This window comes from Electrona antarctica (genome assembly GCF_951216825.1).
Source record: "Electrona antarctica genome assembly, chromosome: 2".
Lineage (NCBI taxonomy): Eukaryota > Metazoa > Chordata > Actinopteri > Myctophiformes > Myctophidae > Electrona > Electrona antarctica.
The window spans coordinates 33,963,991-33,984,747 of record NC_136807.1 but is presented as its reverse complement, the minus strand read 5'-3'; the positions used below and the strand labels follow the sequence as shown (position 1 = coordinate 33,984,747).

The window sequence follows — 20,757 nt, the reverse complement described above, 5'->3', positions numbered from 1 at the left end:
CCACTCTCAAACCACTTTCCGTTCACAAAAATATACTTTTTAATTTTTAAAATACATTTTAGAATTTCCTTTTCTGCTAAGCAGCTATTTACTATTTACAGAAGGACAAAGACCAAACTGAAGTGGAGGGGGCATCCACTTTACTCCCTTCGCATTTTCAGCACTTCCGATTAGGTGGAAGCATTTGAAAAATTAGTGAGCCGACAGTGGCTTGAAAGACTATCTATATAGTTTCGTATCAGTCAGACATCAAAGTGCATAAGGCTTGTAAGTGGTAAAGTCAGTCGCGGACTAGGCATGTTCGCCAACCTTAATGCATGTTCGCCAACCTTAATGCATGGTCGAACTAACGGGAGGTCGGACCACGGGGAAGTCCCCAGAAATTGGACCTCTTCCTTACTTCCTTCACAGGTCTCCAATTATACTGTGCTGATATAGAGGGTATGCGTGTGACATCATCATCATACCCGGAAGTTATGCGGGAATGCCTACTGAGTGGCAAAAACTACTTTCTGGCCTTGACAGCCCATACATCCAAACAGAAAAGTCCTATTTGATTGCATTAAATTACTTTAAACAACATTAAATTCACTTTGTCATTCACTTTGCCACTCGATTTTCCACTCGATCTGCCATTCACTTTATGCATGCGCATACCCTCTATTGTTGCATGTTTGCTCACTGGAAAGACTCTGCTACACCAGTGGGTCTCAAGTGTAGTCCACGTACCCTCATAGTTCCTTGAGAGGGTTCTTAATGGCCCCTTACAGGTGTGTAACTCTGAGAGTGTACAAAAATGTGTACACTCTCAGAGTTATTGGGTCCTTGAAAATAAAGAGTTCGAGAACAACTGTGCTACACTAAATGGAACAGAGCCTTAATTAGTATAATTTGTAAGACCTGTGAAGGAAGTTGTGGATATCTCAGAATGTACGCAAGACTTACTTACCAGACTTTTAGTTGCTACAGTATAGTGACGTGTCTGCCTCTCACCTGTTGGTCTTCCAGATGTGCAGCGTGTCTGGGTCCGAGATCCCCCGTTTGGCGGCCTGCTCCTCCAAGAAGTCAAAGAAATACTTGACCGCGAACGGCGGGCGGTCTGGGGGGATGCTGAGGATGGCCTGGAACAAGTCATCCAGGAACTTCTGTAGCGTTCCCTGTGAAGGAACAACGTCGACAAGATTCAAGCAACGGAAGCTGACCCGGGAAAAAAACCCAATTGTAAGGTAAGTGCTGTGAAAACGTAAGAGGTTGGGTTCCAGAATGGAACCCAACCTCAAGATCTCTGGCAGGACCTTCTTGCGGTGGCTCTGCCGGTGTGACCGCTTGTGTTCTCTTATATTTCCCCATCTACACCAAATCTGATCTACAAGCTCACAACGTATACTCGTATAGTGAGCTTGTAGATCTGCTATTTTCATCAGTGTTCACTGGGACGCCAGTTAAAGTTTCATTCCATTCTGCGTCCCTAATTTGGTCATGTCATGGCGACGACAAGTAGTGAAAATATCATATCTGCTACAGCTACAGTATATACAGTAGGGCTTAACCACAATCAGCCAGAACCCAAGCATCCCTATTCTGGGAATTGTATATAGATGAACACTGATGAAAATAGCAGATCTACAAGCTCACTATACGTTGTGAGCTTGTAGATCAGATTTGGTGTAGATGGGGAAATATAAGAGGCTCCAAGTACAGACCCCTGGCGGACCCCGGTCAAACACCTTGGTGGACAGTAGTCGTGTGAGTGTGTGTGTTCACCTTGGTGGACAGTAGTTGTGTGTGCGTGTGTTCACCTTGGTGGACAGTAGTCGTGTGTGTGTGTGTGTGTGTGTGTGTGTGTGTGTGTGTGTGTGTGTGTGTTAAATGGTGCATTTATATAGCGCCTTTATCCAAGGCGCTTTACATAGATTGTGCATCAATTCACCCATTCACACACACATTCATACACCGATGGCGGCAGAAACCATGCAAGGCACTAGCCAGCACATCGGGAGCAATTTGGGGTTCAGTGTCTTGCTCAAGGACACTTCGACACTAACTCTGGGGGAGCCCGGGTTCGAACAGGCAACCTTGCGGTTACGATCCAGCCACTCCACCCCTGAGCCACCGCCACCGTCACCTTGGTGGACAGTAGTCGTGTGAGTGTGTGTGTTCACCTTGGTGGACAGTAGTCGTGTGTGTGTGTGTGTGTGTGTGTGTGTGTGTGTGTGTGTGTGTGTGAGTGTGTGTGTGTGTGTGTGTGTGTGTGTGTGTGTGTGTGTGTGTGTGTGTGTGTGTGTGTGTGTGTGTGTGTGTGTTCACCTTGGTGGACAGTAGTCGTGTGTGTGTGTGTGTTCACCTTGGTGGACAGTAGTCGTGTGTGTGTGTGTGTGTGTGTGTGTGTGTGTGTGTGTGTGTGTGTGTGTTCACCTTGGTGGACAGTAGTCGTGTGTGTGTGTGTGTGTTCACCTTGGTGGACAGTAGTCGTGTGCGTGTGTGTGTTCACCTTGGTGGACAGTAGTCGTGTGAGTGTGTGTGTTCACCTTGGTGGACAGTAGTCGTGTGCGTGTGTGTGTGTTCACCTTGGTGGACAGTAGTCGTGTGAGTGTGTGTGTTCACCTTGGTGGACAGTAGTCGTGTCAGGTAGATCTCGGGCAGGACCTTCTTGCGGTGGCTCTGTCGGTGATGCCGCTTGTGTTCCGTCAGCTCGTCGTTAGGCAGCACCTGTGACACCACCAGAGGCCAGAGCACACACGGTATCGATCAATACACCGCCTGCCTCGCCAGGAGCTAAATGAATGCCTTTGTGTGTCTATAGCATCTGCTTTGTCCATTTGGAGAATGGAGTCTCGTGGCACTTGCATCAGACATGTGATCCAAGCGCCTGAATAACATATGGAATTTAGGGAAGTGCTGAGAGTTGGAAAGGGGAAATTGTTTTTTTTCTTTCTTTCTTTCTATTGTCGTACATTGTATCATGTGTCTGTCATGTGTGTGTCTAAATAGTGGTTTGACAGAGAGCAAGAGAGAATGAAAAAATATTGAAAGAATCAAAGAAAGCAAGAATAAAAGAAAGGAAAAAAAGATTCCTCCTATTCCTTAAAAAAAAGAACGGCGCGATGAAGAGAAACGCATTCCAGTGGAACTCATTATTCTAAAGTCAAAGGGCCCATATCTCGGGGTTGACTTTTATAAAACAGCTTAAGCGGCATTAGCGCTGTCATGTCCCCTCAGCAGCTTTCCTTGTTCACCTCTGCTCACCCCCATATTCCCTCCGTCGTCCCGGGCGAGCTCCAAACCGACTGACACCGGCGCACGCAGGGAGAAACCTGCCGCAATAATAACTTCCAGGCCCCGGCCCCACCCATAACAACATGAGTGTTGTGATTGTCTGTGAGGAAGTGTGTGTAACAGTAAAATAACTCACCAAATGAACATACTTCTCCGTGTCCAGGTCTTTGGCTAAAAGGGGGAGAGAGAGAGAGAGAGAGACATACACAGCATGAAACAATGAGCAATCAGTGGAGGTGGAGGTGAGACAGAATGAGACGAGACACGAGGACAGAGAGAGGAGTGGAGGCGGAGGGAGGGGGGGGGGGGCTGGTGGGTGTGACAGATAGAGGAGAGAAAAGAAAATAGGCATACTGAAGGGGAGAGGGAGATAGTGTGCATAGCGAGAGAGAAAGTGATTAAGGTGGACGGCGGGGGTGGGTGGGAAGGGGCCGTCTGCTGGAATGAAAGAGAAAGATTACGAGTGAAAGGCAAGGAGAAAAGTAAGGGGGAGAGATTAGGGAGAGACAGAAACACTGGGAGACCATGATTGGCTCTGGAGCCAACGTAATGAGAGAGTAATGCCTGGGCATCGTTAGGGGAGAGCGTTAAAACTTTGCTGGATTTCTAAACATAAACATAAACACAGGAGCGCACATACACCCCCATCCATACACACATTTACATGCAAGCATATGTATATTCTTTCTTTCTTTTTTCCTTTTCTTTTCTTTTTTTTTTTTTTTTAAGTTTGTGGCATTTTGATGCCTTTATTTGACAGTGGAGAGAGAGACAGGAAATATGGGGAGAGATTCTGGGAATGACATACAGCAGCGGTTCTCAAAGTGAGGTCCTTGGAGTGGTTCCAGGGAGATAAAACTTGTTAATATAGCATCCCAATAATGTTTTACCACTTTAACCACATTTTATTCTTTGGCCATTCAAAAGAGCTTGTAGATCTGCTATTTTTGAAAATCCTAATCATTTAGAATTTCAGACAATCCAATCTCTTCTGCGGGCACAAAATCTTTCGAGATTGTGGTCACATATGAATTTGGGGGTTCTTGACGTGAAAAGGTTTGAGAACCACTGACAAGAGCAAATGGTCTGTCCGGCCAAGAATCGAACAAGGGACTCGCTGATAAGAGTATTTTGCACCCCAATATAGTATGCATATTCCCTGGCTTAAACACATAAAAACTCAGTCTCTACACTTACACACAGACCTATACACGCACAAACAAAACAGAGCACCAACCCATCCCAAGCTGGCGGTAGCTGTGCTCTCATTACGGGCTTGGCTGTGCCAGTGATGCTGGCATCCCAGCAGGCCTCTGTCCAGACCCTCTCCACTGATCACAGGCGGACAGGAAGGTGTTTTATATTAACTTGGGAAGCACTGCGGCCCCATTAGGCCTGCATGCCGGCTGCTTTGAGCTCACGGCCAGGTTTAACCCAGGTTGGCCGGGTTCTTGGCCTGGTATGAATGAGAGGGAGAGGAGTTGATGGACAGAGCCTGAGCAGAACTGAGCTCTGGTCTGGTACTGATTACACAAGGCAAGACCCCTGACAGAAATGGATAAAGCCATTAAGGGCTGTACTCTGCAAAATCCTCTGAGTGTTCTTTATTTAACTGAGAGTGTTACAAATGGACCCAGTAACTCCTTTTGGCCCGTACAATATTTCACACACTTTTATTACACCTGCAAAGTTGAAGGTTTAGAGCAGTGGTTTTCAAGCAGTGGTCCGGGGACAACTAGTGGTCCTTGAGGGGGTTCCAGGTGGTCCCCAGCTAAATGATTCTAAATATTTAACTCTTGAGAGTGTAAAATGAACGCATTTCACACTCTCAAGAGTTAAATTATTGTCAAACATCTGCATTACTTAATTTACAAGAAGTCTACACAATTAGACTCTAATTGGCATTTTTCTACATTCTCTAATTATTAGAGAATGTAGAAAAATGCCTGTTGTCTCTCCTAATGGTACCAACATCAATACAGCATGGAATTGTGGACAAAATCCTATCCGACGATAACAAAATAATCTTTAGTTTTGGGTCTGAGAGGCTAAATCTCATGGTGGTCCGTGGCTCAAATGCAGAATAAATAATTGATAAGAAAAGGGTTGAAAACCAGTGGTTTAGAGTGTACAAATTTTGCCAAATGGACCAGTAACTCAGCCCAGTCCACACTAATTATTCGCAATGCAACTTTGAAACCTGCAACCAGTTGCAGCGGTCTGATCTTGACTGTGTTCCATTCCATTCAGTTGTGTATATGATTCTCAGGCTGCAGTGCTCGGTGGGTCAACTGGTGTCTTATATTTCCCCATAAGTTGACATTTGTTAAAGGGATACATCTTCAACATTGAAATATGTCTATGGGAAGTGGCATGAAGAACAGGCTGCGGTAGTAGCGTGCATGGGAGCCTATATATGTGTTGTGACTGATTAAGTGTGAGCGTGTTTATGCGTCTACGTCGTGTTGAGGCCATCCCAGTGCGTGTGCGTCTGAGGTTACACGTGTGTGTTTATATGACCGTATCACGTTCACAAGATGGAGTGTGCTATATGCGGTTTCCTGTGATCGAGGGAGTGTGTGTGTTTATGTAAGTGTATTTAAGTGTGGGTGACATGGTGACAGCGTGTTAGTGCATGCGCGTGTGTGTATGTGCATGCATGCGTGCGTGCGTGCGTGCGTGTGTGTGTTGTACCTCTCCCCAGGGTATTGTCCCGCTTGTCTTTCATGCTCATGGCCAGTGACGCGGCCTCTGGGATCTGGAGGGGTTGAGAGAGGTGGAGAGAGACAGTGAGAAAGCGAGAGAGACAGTGAGAAAGAGAGACAAGGGTCATTGGGTCAGGGGTGAGCCAGGGAGCACCAGCACAGCATCATTAAGCTTGCCCTCTAGGGGACAGTGGTGTTGAGTGGCGTGCATGCGTGTGTGTGCGCGGCTGTGCGCACGTGTGTGTGTGTGTGTGTGTGTGTGTGTGTGTGTGTGTGTGTGTGTGTGTGTGTGTGTGTGTGCGCTCCTAGAGTGGCAGTAAGACCACAGGAGGCTGGCTAGGCTCATTAAAGTCAACCCAGAGCGAAATGGATTGAACAGCCTCGCCAGTGGACCCAGACTGTTAGTATACACACACACACACACACACACACACACACACACACACACACACACACACACACACACACACACACACACACACACACACACACACACACACACACACACACACACACACACACACACACACACACACACACACACACACACACACACACACAGTGCTCGGCAGTGAACCCAGACTGTTAGTACACGCTGTGGCTCATTGCTTTCACAGCTCTCCTCTCACGACTCAGCAAAAATCAAACACTATACACTTAGCAAGTACAGGTAACAGGGTCAAAGTTTAAGGGTCAAGCTAACGCCTGTTAACATATATAAATGCACACACACACACACACACACACACACACACACACACACACACACACACACACACACACACACACACACACACATTCATGCACGTCATGAATGATGCACATTTCTGTTTTAAGACATGCAGACATTTTGAAAAGGTTCTCTTTCCCTACACTGTAAATTCTGCAGTTGTATTAATTGACTATCAATTGTAACTCTGAAATTGTACAAATGGAACCAAATGGTCCAATTTGTACAATCTCAGAGTTACATTAACACATGTTTTACACAGCAGAATATGAAGTGTGAATAAACATAATTAAGATGCCAGCACACGCGCACGCACACGCACACACACGCACACACACACACACACACACACACACACACACACACACACACACACACACACACACACACACACACACACACACACACACACACACACACAGAACACCTCCCATACACATGCAGGCACACATTCGTATTACTGTAATGTAGTGTACTGTACTTCTGAAGAGAAGAACGGTATACAGTAGACGGCATTTTTAAACCTACCCCTAAAGTTGTGAGAATGTAGATCTGCTATTTAAGGTATGTAAGTATAAATCAGGCATAACCGTAACCCCAACCCCTAATCCTCACCTCTAATACTGCAGGGTGCAGTAGTACAAAAGAAAAGAAAAAAAGGGAAAACATTAAGTCTGGGTTTTATTTTTCTTCTTATCCCACGATCTTTCAACCCATCTTTTCACCCAGTGTCAATTATCTAATGTAATCCGCTACACTTCCTCTGCCAACCTGGGGGGGGGGGGGCAGCGGACTGGACTCATGCTTCCTTCTATGCATGAGAAGTCCAGGCTGCTTCTTTTCACCTGACAGGGGAGAGTTTCCCTGGCTGGACGTAGCGCGTGGAAGGAACACGTTATTCCGACCAGTTCCTTTCCCCTCCACCAGGCACAGCGGCTGGCCAGGGGGAGGTAGCTATTAAGCCTGGGGCTTAACCCATTGATGCCTGAGGCCGAATCTGGGAACGCCTTCTAGGGCCTGACCTAAGGTTTCTAAAAACCTTCAAATTCGGATTAATTCTTTTTTAAATAGTTATGTTGCTACATGTATAGCAATAGCTGATGAGACGCAGAGAGCGCGCCGGCATCAAGGGTAGAACAACGTATACGTTGCATCAGGCATCAATGGGTTAAAAAGAACGGGAAACTGGCGGACGAAAATAATCCGTTTTCCCCCAATACAAGCAGGAATTGTGTGAAGAGAGAGGATGAGTTGAAATGGTTAAACAACACTTGGTCGTTTTGTAGCTTTGTAGTAGCAGTTGAAGCCAACTCAACTTTGATTGTAGCTTTGTAGATTTTGTCACAGCTGCAAACGTCGGGCGTCGTTTGGTGTCTTCATGTCGCTGGCTTCCATTGAGAATTAATGGTAGCCTGTAGGTTTGTAGCTGCCAGTGTGAACCCCAACCTGAATCCTTTAATTGCAAGCCTTAACCAATTATATTGTGAGGATCCGGAAATTAATAATTGCAAGCCTAAACCAATTATCTTGTGAGGATCCGGAAAATTGTCTACTAAAATTCTACTCTACTTCTGGGGGCATTTGGCCGATACAAGTACACACGCACATGCACACAGACAAACACACACATGTATGTGTGGGCGCACACAAGCGCACATATCTCTGCAGAGACACACATAACCGAGCGCACCTGTGGACAGCCAGTGACACCATTTTACACAGAGTTCTCACCTTCCCTTCTCCTACTGTCACCGGTGCAATATCAGGCCACCATGACAACACCCACCACAGGAGCCTCACACACACACACACACACACACACACGCACACGCACACACACACACACACACACACATACACACACACACGTTCACACACGCACGCACTCTCTCACCTGGTAATGTACGACTGTGTTGAGTTTCTTGCGGCCATCTTCCATCAATGTGGTGTTATCAATATCCTGAAGAATCCTACTGTTACAGCCAGAAGCAAACCACTCTGAAGAGGAGAGGAGAGGAGAGGAGAGGAGAGGAGAGGAGAGGAGAGGAGAGGAGAGGAGAGGAGAGGAGAAATGTCACCCAAACATTGAACGGGCAGGTTAGCTGCGTATCTGAAACAACCTGTGGATATATTCCTGGGCCATTAATAACAGCAGGTCTGCAGGCACCACAGTCCTTGAAAGCAATAACTCTTCATGATTATTACTATAGACTCTCCTCAATGCATTCCGCCATCTTTTAGATTGTAGCCCCAGGGGCTGGCGTAACTTCATAAGAGGAATCGACCCTTTCTGAGAAGGTTACTTTCCATATATTTGGCACAGGTTGGGGAAAGGGAGAGAAGGATGGATGACTGGACGACTGTCCTCTTACCGAGGTCGACGTCTTCTGCCCGTGGCCACTGGGAGAAGGGCAGGTTTTTATAGAAGGCGTCCAGGATCTTCTCTTTGACCTGGCCGATGGTGTCTGTGTTCACGACCCGGATGGGAAGGGAGTCCATGCCACAGCCCTGGAACGACACGTTGATGTTCTGCAAAGAAAAAAACAACACTTTTTATTTGAACTGAAATTGTATTGTTTATTCCAACAGTTATATAACAGGTAATAGCATGAGTCACACGAATATCAATACAAAATGAAAATTACAAATTAAATTATATTCATATAAAAAGGAGACCAAAATAAAAGACAGGGGGAATATAACAAGCTCAGCAAGATGTAGTTCTGGAGGATATATTAGACAGAGAAGTACAGTCAGCACCTGTAAAAAATTATATTCCAAGCCATCTATCCAGTAGAGTAATAAAACAAGAGAACACGAAACATTCATGTTGATTCGGAAGTGTGCCTCAACATTCTGGGGAAGTTAGGAATAAAACAAAAAAACATGACCGCATCACAGTTGTTGCTCATTATACATTTCAGAGAGATTAGATGCAGTTCCCTCCATGGATATTTGTCTCTAGGAATGTTTGAAGCCAAGCGTATATAGCCCGTCACACGCCAACCCCTACCAGTTGGTCTTGCGGAGGGTTTAGACAATCACGTCTCCTAAAATATACATGGGTTCAAGAGCCGCTTCTTTCTTCTCACCACACAGACAGGTGTGAAGGAACACACTTATCCCTCTCATTTGTGAGAGGGAGACGCTAGTCCAGCAACAGAGAACACCCACCCGCTTTTGGCTTTGGTTGATTAAACCACCCGCGACATCTGATTCAAATTTGGGATGGATTGGACATTCCGTTCGTGATTTTAGGCATTTTTTGTAAAATAGGCCCCTCCCACTAACTTCGGACGACGATTAAGGCCGAACAATACGGACACATTTTTTTTCAAAAAATCTGAAAAAAGAATTAACGCGGTCCGATAGGTCCAGAGATCATGTGTACCGATTTCTGTGAGATTCGGACAAAATCTGTAGAATCAGAAAATAAAAGTGTGTTTTGAAGAAAATTCAAAATGGCGGAAAATCTATCCTGACGCAAATGGGCGTGGCCTATATGGGGAGATGCATCATGACCCAAGGAATCCAGGGCAAAAATAATTTTGATTTTACAACCTATGGTTCAAGAGTTATAAGCCAAAACATGGACTTCCCCATTATAAGTCTATGGAGAACTAATTAATTAATCATCAATTAAACTATACAACGGATCTCTTAGCAATGAGCAAGCACACGATTCCCGATGAAGCCGGTCGATTTGACATATGGCTCGAGTGTGTGCGGCAAAGTATCCAAATTTACAATAACAATAGTCTGGTTGCCCTTTGGGCAACCACACTAATTAGCGCAGCACCGAGTGCCACGCTACAAGCTTGTAGATCTGCTATCTTTGAAAAATTTTGAAAATGTGTGCAAATCTTTCAATATATATTCTTTCACAGAGAATATTTTTAACTCTAATCTTTGCTTCTGGGGGGTCCCTGGAACAACATATTTTGAGATGGAGGTCGACGGTCAAATACATAATTCTAGGGGTTCTTGAAAAAAGTTTGAGAACCACTGACATAGAAACATAGGTTTTTCAGAAAACTGTTTTAGAAGACATTTGTAGAATGAGGTCCTCAGGTCTTAATGGGATGAATTATTATAGTATAATTTCTATAATGTATTACATTTTTTGGGGGGTTAAACGGGTTAAACTTAAGACAAATCTATTTCACTGCGTGTGACAACAAAGCACTTTGAACTGTGTGTGTAGGAGTGCCTGTGGCCACAGTGGTGGGCAGAAACCTTAGCCCTGCGCCGCCCGGGCAGGCGCCCCTCACTATGGGTATTTAAATGTCACTGTGATTTAATATCAATCAGCTACGGCAATGAATCTTAATTGACCGTAGATGTTTGGTGAGACTTTAACGCAGCGTGACATTAAGTGCATTTCTACAAACCAATGGGTTAGGCGGGCCCCTCCGAACCAATTGGCGTCAGGGTATGACCTGCGTGTGTGTGTGTGTGTGTGTGTGTGTGTGTGTGTGTGTGTGTGTGTGTGTGTGTGTGTGTGTGTGTGTGTGTGTGTGTGTGTGTGTGTGTGTGTGTGTGTGTGTGTGTGTGTGTGCGTGTGCAGTGGTGGAAATGACATTTACTGAAGTACTGTACTTGAGTACAATTTTAAAGTTACATCTCAGAGGCACATATTGAACTTTTTTGTTATTTGAAAACATTAGTTATAACTTACTTTTTTACAGATTTAGATTATTATTAAAAAACATATATTAACCAATTAAACCCTATTTTATGTTTTGGCTATTCAAAAATCTACAAGCTCACAATGTGTCGCATCGGCTAGTTTTGAAAAGGTTCGACACATTTTGAATTCAACTGAATTTTAGCCTGTGAATTCAATTTTAGCATGTGCGTGCATGTGTGTGTGTGCATGCGTGCGTGCGTGAGAGAGGCTTCCTACCAGTGGCTTAGCCTCGATGTTCTCTCTCAGCAGCCACTCCTCGTTGAGCGTGTAGCGAGCCTTCCCCGTGATGGCGTCTATGGAGCCCTTGTTGATCTGCTGCTTGATGGCGCACAGGAGCAGGAAGAACGGCTCGCCAACGGTCTCCTGCAGAGCAGAGCAGAGCGGCGGAGGAGCAAAGGGTTCCGAGGAACAAGATTTATTTGACTGTGCAAAAACGATATTTGCCTGGGGAATTCTTATTAAAGGGCCAGTTGATTTATTCCCGCACATACGGTAATTTCACATTATACCCCCCACCCCCGCCACCCCCCCCCCCCCCCCCCCCTCCCTCCAAACCATAAAACATGTTTAGCCGCCAAGTCGTTTGTCTTGAGAGGTAATGAGAGTTAATAGTTGGAATTTGTCCTCCCGTTTATGTCGTCAGGAGGATGCACGGTTCTTTGCGGTGTTAAATGGTGGCTTAGTGAAAAATGAAAAACGCTGTGGTCTGACAGAGCGATACAGAAGGGAATGGGTTACAAATAATATATTAATTACAGTGGCATTGGCGTAGTTTTACAGTGACATTCAATCATCATCATCACTGCTTTTTAAGTGCTTTACATAACGTTACATTATCAATGGAAATCATATTTTTGCCCACAAATGCCCCCAAACATGCCCTCTCCTGTGGTCTCACCTTGAGGTAGCTGTACATGCAGATGGACATCCAGTTGGTCAGCATCTTCTCCACCACGGACTCAGTGCGCCGCAGCATCAGTTTGGGGTTCTTGGAAGCTGAGGCGTCGATCAAATCCACCAGCAGGTCTTTCATGATGCTGGTGTAGTACTCCAGCTTTCCATGGAGGGCGATGGTGAGCAGCGACGCCAAGCTACATCTGAGGAGGGGAGGGAGTGCCGTAAAAGCGGACAGGAGAGAGCGGGGGGGGGGGGGGGGGGGAGGAGGAAGATGAGTGGATAAACACAAAACAGACGGCCCACTAAGCAGCCATGTCACTGTGTGGTCGACGAGAGATTATAAAAATAACCACATTCTACGACCGCAGCAACAACACTCCCCTCTCACTCCCCACTCCCCACAGCCCCCCCGCCTGGCCACCTGTGACTTCAGAGTCCTCCTCTGAGATTCTGATCTAACCCAGGGTGATTCAAATCAGGGTGAGTGAGTCCAGAGGTGCAGCGGCGGGGATTTCCATGACAAAGCCTCATTCATGCCACAGGAGAGCAAAGCAAAGCAAAGCATCAGTTCTCAGCGCTGACACTGAGCAGCGAGTGGGCTGTGGTCTCGCCTCTGGAATTTCTCTCGGGCCTTTCTTTAAAGATACTCCACTCCACAATGACTGTCTGCTTCTGGAGCCAACGCGCTGCTGCGGTTGACAGAGCTACACTGGGGGAGACCCCACCAGGTATTGTTGTCATGCTGAGGCTGAACAATTTCCGGGAACACGGGAAAAACTAAAGTTGCCCAAAGTCAAACTTTGTTGACTTTGTCCTTTTTTTTGTAGTTGCAGATTTTATGTAATTGATGATAGAATGCAGATTTATTTTCAATCTACTTTGTTTTTTCATCTTTCTTTTTTCTTTTTTTTGCAACCCATTTTTTTCACCCAGTGTCATGCACATTACGTATGTGCACAATACAATGATCAGCGTAAATTTAACTCAGAGACTCAGACAAATAGAGAGAGGCAAATTAACCCATAAGGGTCCATTTGTCTCTCTCATTTGTACACTATATTAATTAACACTGATAACTTTAGTGTGTAGGGTCGTTCTCTTTCCAAAAAGTGCAGACGTAGTCTGTAATACTCTACAGCATTCAACCTTGGAACAAAGTGACCTCCATTTACCTGTCTCTTACGGCAAAGTCCTTCTGTTGCTCCAGGGCGTGCACGAACGTGACCAGGAAGTGCTTGTTATTGAGGAGGGTGGAGAACATGGTGATGCCCTCCTCCATGTTGGGCCGTGTTGTGCTGGAGGACTAGAGAGGAGGAGACAGAGAAGAGGTTACACATCCTCCCCCATGTGAGCTCATTTAAACCGCATTACACTTGCCATCCCACCTCCATAACCTACTGTACACCTGTGCCTTCTGGTCTACGGTGACCTACTGTATCGGGTGACCGCTCTATCTTATTATCACAGCTCCTCGCTCCTTGTTGCTGCCTTGGGCACCTGCTCTCTCTCTGTCTCCCTCTCTCCCTCTCTCTCCCTCTCTCTCCCTCTCTCTCTCTCTCCCTCTCTCTCTCTCTCTTTCTCTCTCTCTCTCCCCGTTTCTGGCCTGTGACTGTGCGCGCGATTGTCTCTAAATGTGCCGAGTCGACTTAATGAGCGCAGCCCTATCTGTGGCTGCGACTAAGCAGCAGCGTGATGAAGTCTTCCCCCTGGACTGCAGCCATATGGTGTGGTTTGCAGGCTGACAGAAAGAGAACAGGGGTGTCCATTAAGATAAATGCCCGCCTGTGAGATTTATTTGCTGTGACCTGGAAAACACTTCCTGGAGAAGACGGTGTGGATCTCGGGCACTTCATCACTGTTAAGACAGGCTCCCCTGGCTGTCGACCCAAAACTAACGGCATCGCCACTCTCTCTCCCCCCCCTCTCTCTCTCTTATCTTTCTCTCCCACTCTTTCTAACTGTCTCTCTCTCTCTCTCTCTTTTCCACACACACACACACACACACACACACACACACACACACACACACACACACACACACACACACACACACACACACACACACACACACACACACACACACAACACTTGCGGAGGAGTATGGAAGTGCTGTCTCTCTTGTTCTCTCACTCCTTCTCTCACTCTCGCATAATGTGTACGGTATATGTGCAGTGTGCACAGCACACACACAAAGATGGATGTGCATGTGGTCAGGATTGAAGCGCATACTGTTCAGTCGTCCAGGAGACAGGGAGTGTGTCAACAAGCTGCCATCAGCGGGGCGGGCAGGGTGGCGTTTTGTCATTGGCGGGGCGGGCAGGGTGGCGTTTTGTTGGACAAGCTGAAAATCCTCTGTGTCACACCAAAAGGCACAGCTCCTGAATCCCACGCATTAGCATGCACCAGCACGGACGCGCACGCACACACACACACACACACAACCGCATGTATGCATATGGTCGCTGTCGTCGGCCATGACACCTTGTATCTCCATGTTTCAACTTTTTATGTGCAATTGTAAATGGTAAATGACTGTCCTACTGGTAATACTACAGTGTCACACGTTACTGTATGCTACTTTTTTGCAAACCATCCAGGATCCAGGTTGTTTTCATTTTAAATTTTCTGAAAAGTAACAGTTTTGGACTTACAAGGTTTCCACTCGACAATGACGATACGTGAACTCGCATACATTCACAAGTGCATACAAAGACAAGAATGTGCATGTGCACGCCTACGCGCACGCACGCACGCACGCACGCACGCACGCACGCGCGCACGCACGCATGCACACACACACAAACACACACACACACACATGCACAGTGTGCACACACACACGCAAACATGCACAGTGTGCAGTTCTTTGCCCCTCATCAACAACCCTCCAGGAAAGCCTTAACAAGCTCCAGTGTGACCCAGTTGGGAAGCCAGGGAGTGAAAAAGGACCTGATTCAAGGAGGATGAGGCAGAACGCAACGCATGCTTTAACCACATGAACCCCCAGTACAGAGCATGCACTTCGAGTGGTCCTATTCTGGGCATGAGAGGCCGACCTTCGTCGATATGCAAGATTGTACATTAGTTCGGGCTATTTTTTAGCAAAGACATTTGGAGTAGAGTGAAAAAAGGGAGGGGACCTAGTATAGACCCCTGGGGGATTCCGGTCAAGTACTGTATATAGGGCTGCTGTATTTTGTGGTTAACCGTTTACCTGCCAGTCCTGGAGGAGCGGGTGGGTCTCAGGGAGAGCTCGAGGCCCCATGCCATCGTTCTCATAGGTAGGCTGGACCAGGGTCTTCTCATAGTCCCCACACATCTGAAAGAACGTACAGTATGATGAGACAGGTCAGGTGACTTACTGTAGCTGGTCATATACAGTAGCCAGCAACATCCTTAGTGTTAATTTATCAATTTGTAACAGAGAGTGCACAAATGTAAGGGAAAGGACACTTAGGGCTCCATCCGCTTACATTTGTGTGCTCGCAGAATTAAATGAACACAAGGAGAGATCATCTGCTTAGTGGCTCACAGATGGTTGACCTTGAGGCCGGTAGCGATAACGTTGTAGAATGGAATCAAAGGCAGCGTAACTTCTGAAACTGAAGCTCTAAATAAACCCTGACAAGCTTTGAACAGGAGAAACATGACATAAAGACATGAAACGTCAGCGCTGCAATAGATTTATTGACACATCCAAGGAGAGCACTGCCTTTCAAGCCTCGGCCAATTCATTTGGACAAGAGAGAGAAGGGGAGATGAGATGGGCTACACTTGGCTCCCACTCAAAACGTGTCTTCAGAGTGCTTGTGTGAGCGTCCTGACTTGTCTTCAGAGTGCTTGTGTGAGCGTCCTGACTTGTCTTCAGAGTGCTTGTGTGAGCGTCCTGACTTGTCTTCAGAGTGCTTGTGTGAGCGTCCTGACGTATCTTTGTTTGGAATGCTACATGCTACACGAAAATGATGGTATCACTTATATGCAGAACAGACACAATAAAAAAACACAATAAACTTTTAGATAGATAAAAAAGAAGTCTATACTAGTTTATACTGACATGCCCAAAATAGGGACACAAAAAAGTCAGACTGATATATCGGTAGGCCACTCTACTTCGGAGTGCTTGTGTGTGCACACACGCTCCAACTGCCAAAGAGACGGGTGTGTGTAAGAATGTCCACCGGTCAAGGCCAAAGGCTCATAGGGTTTACTGGAGCCAGTAGTGTTGTACGTTCGCCGTCTCAGTGGAAAACTATGGAGAGACGGCGTTGAGGTAGCAACACTTTGTATTTATGCTCCCTCTGTGCTGCTTTTCAACACTGCTGAGCTCTCTCACTTCCTTTGCAACCAAAAAAGAAAAAAAAGAGAGGAGAAAAAAAAAACCTTCCCAGTGTCCGCTACAACAAAACCAACTCTGGTTGTGCAAGAGCCTGTAGTAAGAATGCTACTTGCAAAAGAGTGGCTTACAAGAGGGAATTAAACAGTGTGCGTTTTGAGCAAGAAGGGAAAGTTCCCCCTGTATGTGTGCCCAGCATTGTTCTGTCTCCTTGAACGACCACGGCCTGCGGTTGGGAGACAAAGCCCACTGCGTCGTGTCTGTCTGCATCAGTGGAAAAACACCCACCCACAGATAGACTCACAGTCTACCTTCTGGGAGGATCACACAGCACAAAAACGCTTACCTACAGAGAACGCATTAACTCCACCCGCGGCCACTAAACCAAGCTACAGTTCACTAGACATCGTACAGCAGACCCTGTCTGCTGCATGCTGTAGGTGGATTTATTTTACCAGGCGTTTCATTCACAGCAGTATGGCGAAAGGGAGCGGGGGGGGGGGGGGGGGGGGGGGGTATGTAGTGGTGTGTCACTTGGCTGTTTTAGCGGTTAGATCAGTGGTTCAGTGGAAAATAGTTAAAAAAAGGTTTAGGGATAAGGGTTAAGGCAGTGATGAAAATAGTTTTATCCAAAAGACGAAGATTATTGATATCAAAGCCGATCGCATGCATCGCTCCACAGCCTAGGAGCACCTGTTGCGCAATACTCGATGTTGCGTAACAGTGGAACGAACGTCATCGAAAATGTTCCCCCCCTGTTTAGCCGACGAGACGTCCAATTCTAAGAAAAGATCATGTCTTAGACGGCCCACCGCGGTCCCGTCGCTAGTTGCGTTAGATTTAATCATACCTCCCGTTGTTGTCGATCGGCTCTAGAGTGTTTTGGCTACATTTAGCTGCTACCTGTACATCCACATCCGGGATAACATCCAGTCCGTCGGTAAAAGTACTCCGCTGCTATAAATCGCCGGGCGCTATGATTTAATGGATTAAATAACCCCGGGCAATCGGAGTGTTAATGTGTTACAATAATAATAATTAACACATTACGGCAAAATTAGGAGACCAGGCAGAATACAAATATGTTGTAAAAAACATACCCAAAAAAGCTAAACTTTTCATGAATTAAAAACAAAATTAACCAATATTGTCAGTAATTTCCTGAAGAAATCAATGAACGAAAACACGAAACAACGAAAATGTAAGAAATACTGAAAGCTCACATAACACGGCGACGCGTTGTGAGATTGTAGATCTGCTATTTTCACTATAGTCTAATTTCGTGTTTGGGTCTTGAGCTAAACGGTTTTGGAACCACTGCTCCAGTGGGCCCTGATCCACAACACATAGAGCATGAGCGGTACAGAAAGGCTGTCTCACCTTGGGGAAGAAGGTACGCGTGACAAACTGTTTGTACTCCAGAAATGGGATGCCTTGGCTACGGTTGAGCTCCTTGGTCAAATCTGTCATGTCTGTCTGGAGCTCCGCAAAGCCTGGGACAGGAGACACACGCGCGCGCACACACACACACACACACACACACACACACACACACACACACACACACACACACACACACACACACACACACACACACACACACACACACACACACACACACACACACACACACACACACACACACACACACACACACACACACACACACGCACATGCACACGCAGGCAATGAGACAAAATGAATTGGAAACTTTATGAATTGGAAACTTTATTGTGTCTCATAGGAGGGCTGTGGGCAGTTCAGAGACCCGTCCACCAGTGACATCATCATTAGGCAGATTTCTTTTTTAACAAGATTAAAAAAAATAAAATAAAAACATTTGGATTTGTATTATCGTGAGAATGATGGCTTCCATTATCGCTATTGCAACTTTTCAGGAATAGAAAGCCTGCCGTTTCTATTAGCTTGGATTCCCCATCGATGATGTCACTGGTGGACGGGTTTCTGAACTGCCCACAGCCCTCCCATAAGACACAGACTGAGTAGAAAAGAATTGTGGCATTTTATCATGAACATTAGTGAGGACCAATTACATGAAGGTAGGTTGAAAAGTGGTGAAGTGGTCCTTTAAGCCTTAGTATGATAAATAGTGAGATCTACAAGCTCACTATGTTTTGTGATGCGACGTTGTGAGCTTGCTGTTTTGTGATTAAAACATTTTTGTGGAAAATCTTAGAAAAAAAGAATACATTTTGAATGCATTTTGCAGGGACACCAGGGTTAATTTGATGATATTGATATGATCAAGACATACATATCAAACATATCAGACATTTCCCAAAAGCAAATGCATGTATTTAATTCAGCCTGTCCAGAAGCAGGTATAAAACATGGGGGGGACCGCATATTAAAAGCAGCAGAGGCATATGGAAGCCTCTGTGCTCACTGCTGCTGCCTTGGTGCCTTCACATCCTGGCAGAAAGCCGTCTCGCTCGCACAGTTGTAGAAAGGCCTGCTGATTTCAATAATAACACATGGTTTGAGTCTGGCACGGCCGTCGGGTGATAAAGCCCCTGAAGCCATCATGGCAATCACGAGGGTTCATCTAGTCCTCATTATGAGGAACATAAAGTGTTCACTCCATCATTTTATCTCCTCCTGTCATGTTCAAGGTTCTGTATCTGTACGGTACAGAGCCCTGATTTGTAGTTTGTCCTGCGACGGTGTAGCGCGCCGAAAATAGCCAATTCACAAGCTCACGTGTTTCATACAAGTTAGGCATAAGCTTTCAGCTTGTACATACCACACCTCCCCTCCCCTCTCTCTCTCTCTCTCTCTCTCTCTCTCTCTCTCAACCCGAGCATGCAGTCCAGCACGGCATTCTGGCAAATATTTACTAAACAGGAATCAGGGCAGGCAAATCCAGTCTGCGGCGCTCATCCAAACCATGTGTGTGCAGGCTGAGGTTTGTGCGTGGCGTGAGCGAGCAGCGACCAGAGAAACAACAGTATCAGCGAGTCCAAACAGCAGAGCCGGCTCCGCGTGGCAACACTGGGCTTATTGTAGCGGCTTTATTGGCTGTGTTATGTTCTCTGGGAGTGGATAATGTTCCCATCTAATGAGACATGGGAGATCTCTTTATGGAGAAGCTCTTCCTTGAACAGGATGAGGGATTTGTTTGGGTTTAAAACGGCAATTACTTCAGTTCAGTCCATGTGTTTGTGCGTGTAATGTGTGTGTATGCGTTTGTGTGTGTTGTGTGTGTGTGTGTGTTGCACACACACACACACACACACACACACACACACACACACACACACACACACACACACACACACACACACACACACACACATGCGTACATGCGTGCATCCGTGCATGCATGCATGCATGGATGCATGTGTGAGGAGATATTGGAGTTGAGGGATCAAGGGCCCAAACATACTTCATTCCTACAGTAACTCTTCCAACTTAAAGCCTCCTCCTCCTATTCCAAAACATCCTCTGGCTACATGACATCACCGCACAATAAAATATGGTGTGTTAATGCAACTCTGAGAGCGTGAAATTTGACTTTTTACAGCTCCATTTTTGACACTCGCAGAGTTAGATTAACATGCCATGTTTTATCGTGCACTGATTGGATGCAGAAGGAGGACTCACCGCTGAGGCTTGATTTACACCTCGTCCCGCAGTAGTGGCGTAAACATCCGATCTGCGAGCTCACAAGGCGCCGCCACGCAAACACCTCGTGAGCTTGCAGATCGGCTGTTCTCCGCCACACCATGACACCGCCGCACCGCAAAGTATATAAATCACCCGTTAAAAACTCCCCTCTGCCACACCTTTGCACCCTGGACCGCCGCACAAATCCTCCCACCCGTGAAATCTGTCAATTTCCACTCTACTTTAACTATCCCCCCCCCCCCCCCACCCACACACACACACACACACACACCCCACACCTCAATATCTCTTCCCAACACCGGAGCCGTCCCTCGCTTCCAACACACTCACCCTGAACTCAACCACAAATCCATCTGCGTCGTTGAGCTAAATAACTCCCCCCCCCCCCTCCCTCAGTCCCCCCCCCCCCCCCCATCCCTCAGTCCCCCCCCCCCCATCCCCCCCCCCGCCCGCCCCTCTCCTCCCACTCTCTTTCTCC

At 46.4% G+C, this 20,757-nt stretch overlaps 1 protein-coding gene across 1 annotated transcript in view; it reads right to left on the bottom strand.

Annotated features, from left to right (window-relative positions):
- The window catches only part of plxnd1 (plexin D1), a 114,795-nt gene that overhangs the window by 12,736 nt on the left and 81,302 nt on the right, over positions 1-20,757 (bottom strand). Inside the window, exons 22-32 of the mRNA XM_079488658.1 lie at positions 18,012-18,124; positions 15,513-15,617; positions 13,471-13,601; positions 12,300-12,498; positions 11,618-11,764; positions 9,084-9,240; positions 8,606-8,709; positions 5,971-6,034; positions 3,413-3,447; positions 2,605-2,709; positions 994-1,157 (exon numbers count right to left, since the gene is read on the bottom strand). Of these exons, the coding sequence (XP_079344784.1) occupies positions 994-1,157; positions 2,605-2,709; positions 3,413-3,447; positions 5,971-6,034; positions 8,606-8,709; positions 9,084-9,240; positions 11,618-11,764; positions 12,300-12,498; positions 13,471-13,601; positions 15,513-15,617; positions 18,012-18,124 (1,324 nt within the window). The remainder of the gene's footprint in view (positions 1-993; positions 1,158-2,604; positions 2,710-3,412; positions 3,448-5,970; positions 6,035-8,605; positions 8,710-9,083; positions 9,241-11,617; positions 11,765-12,299; positions 12,499-13,470; positions 13,602-15,512; positions 15,618-18,011; positions 18,125-20,757) is intronic.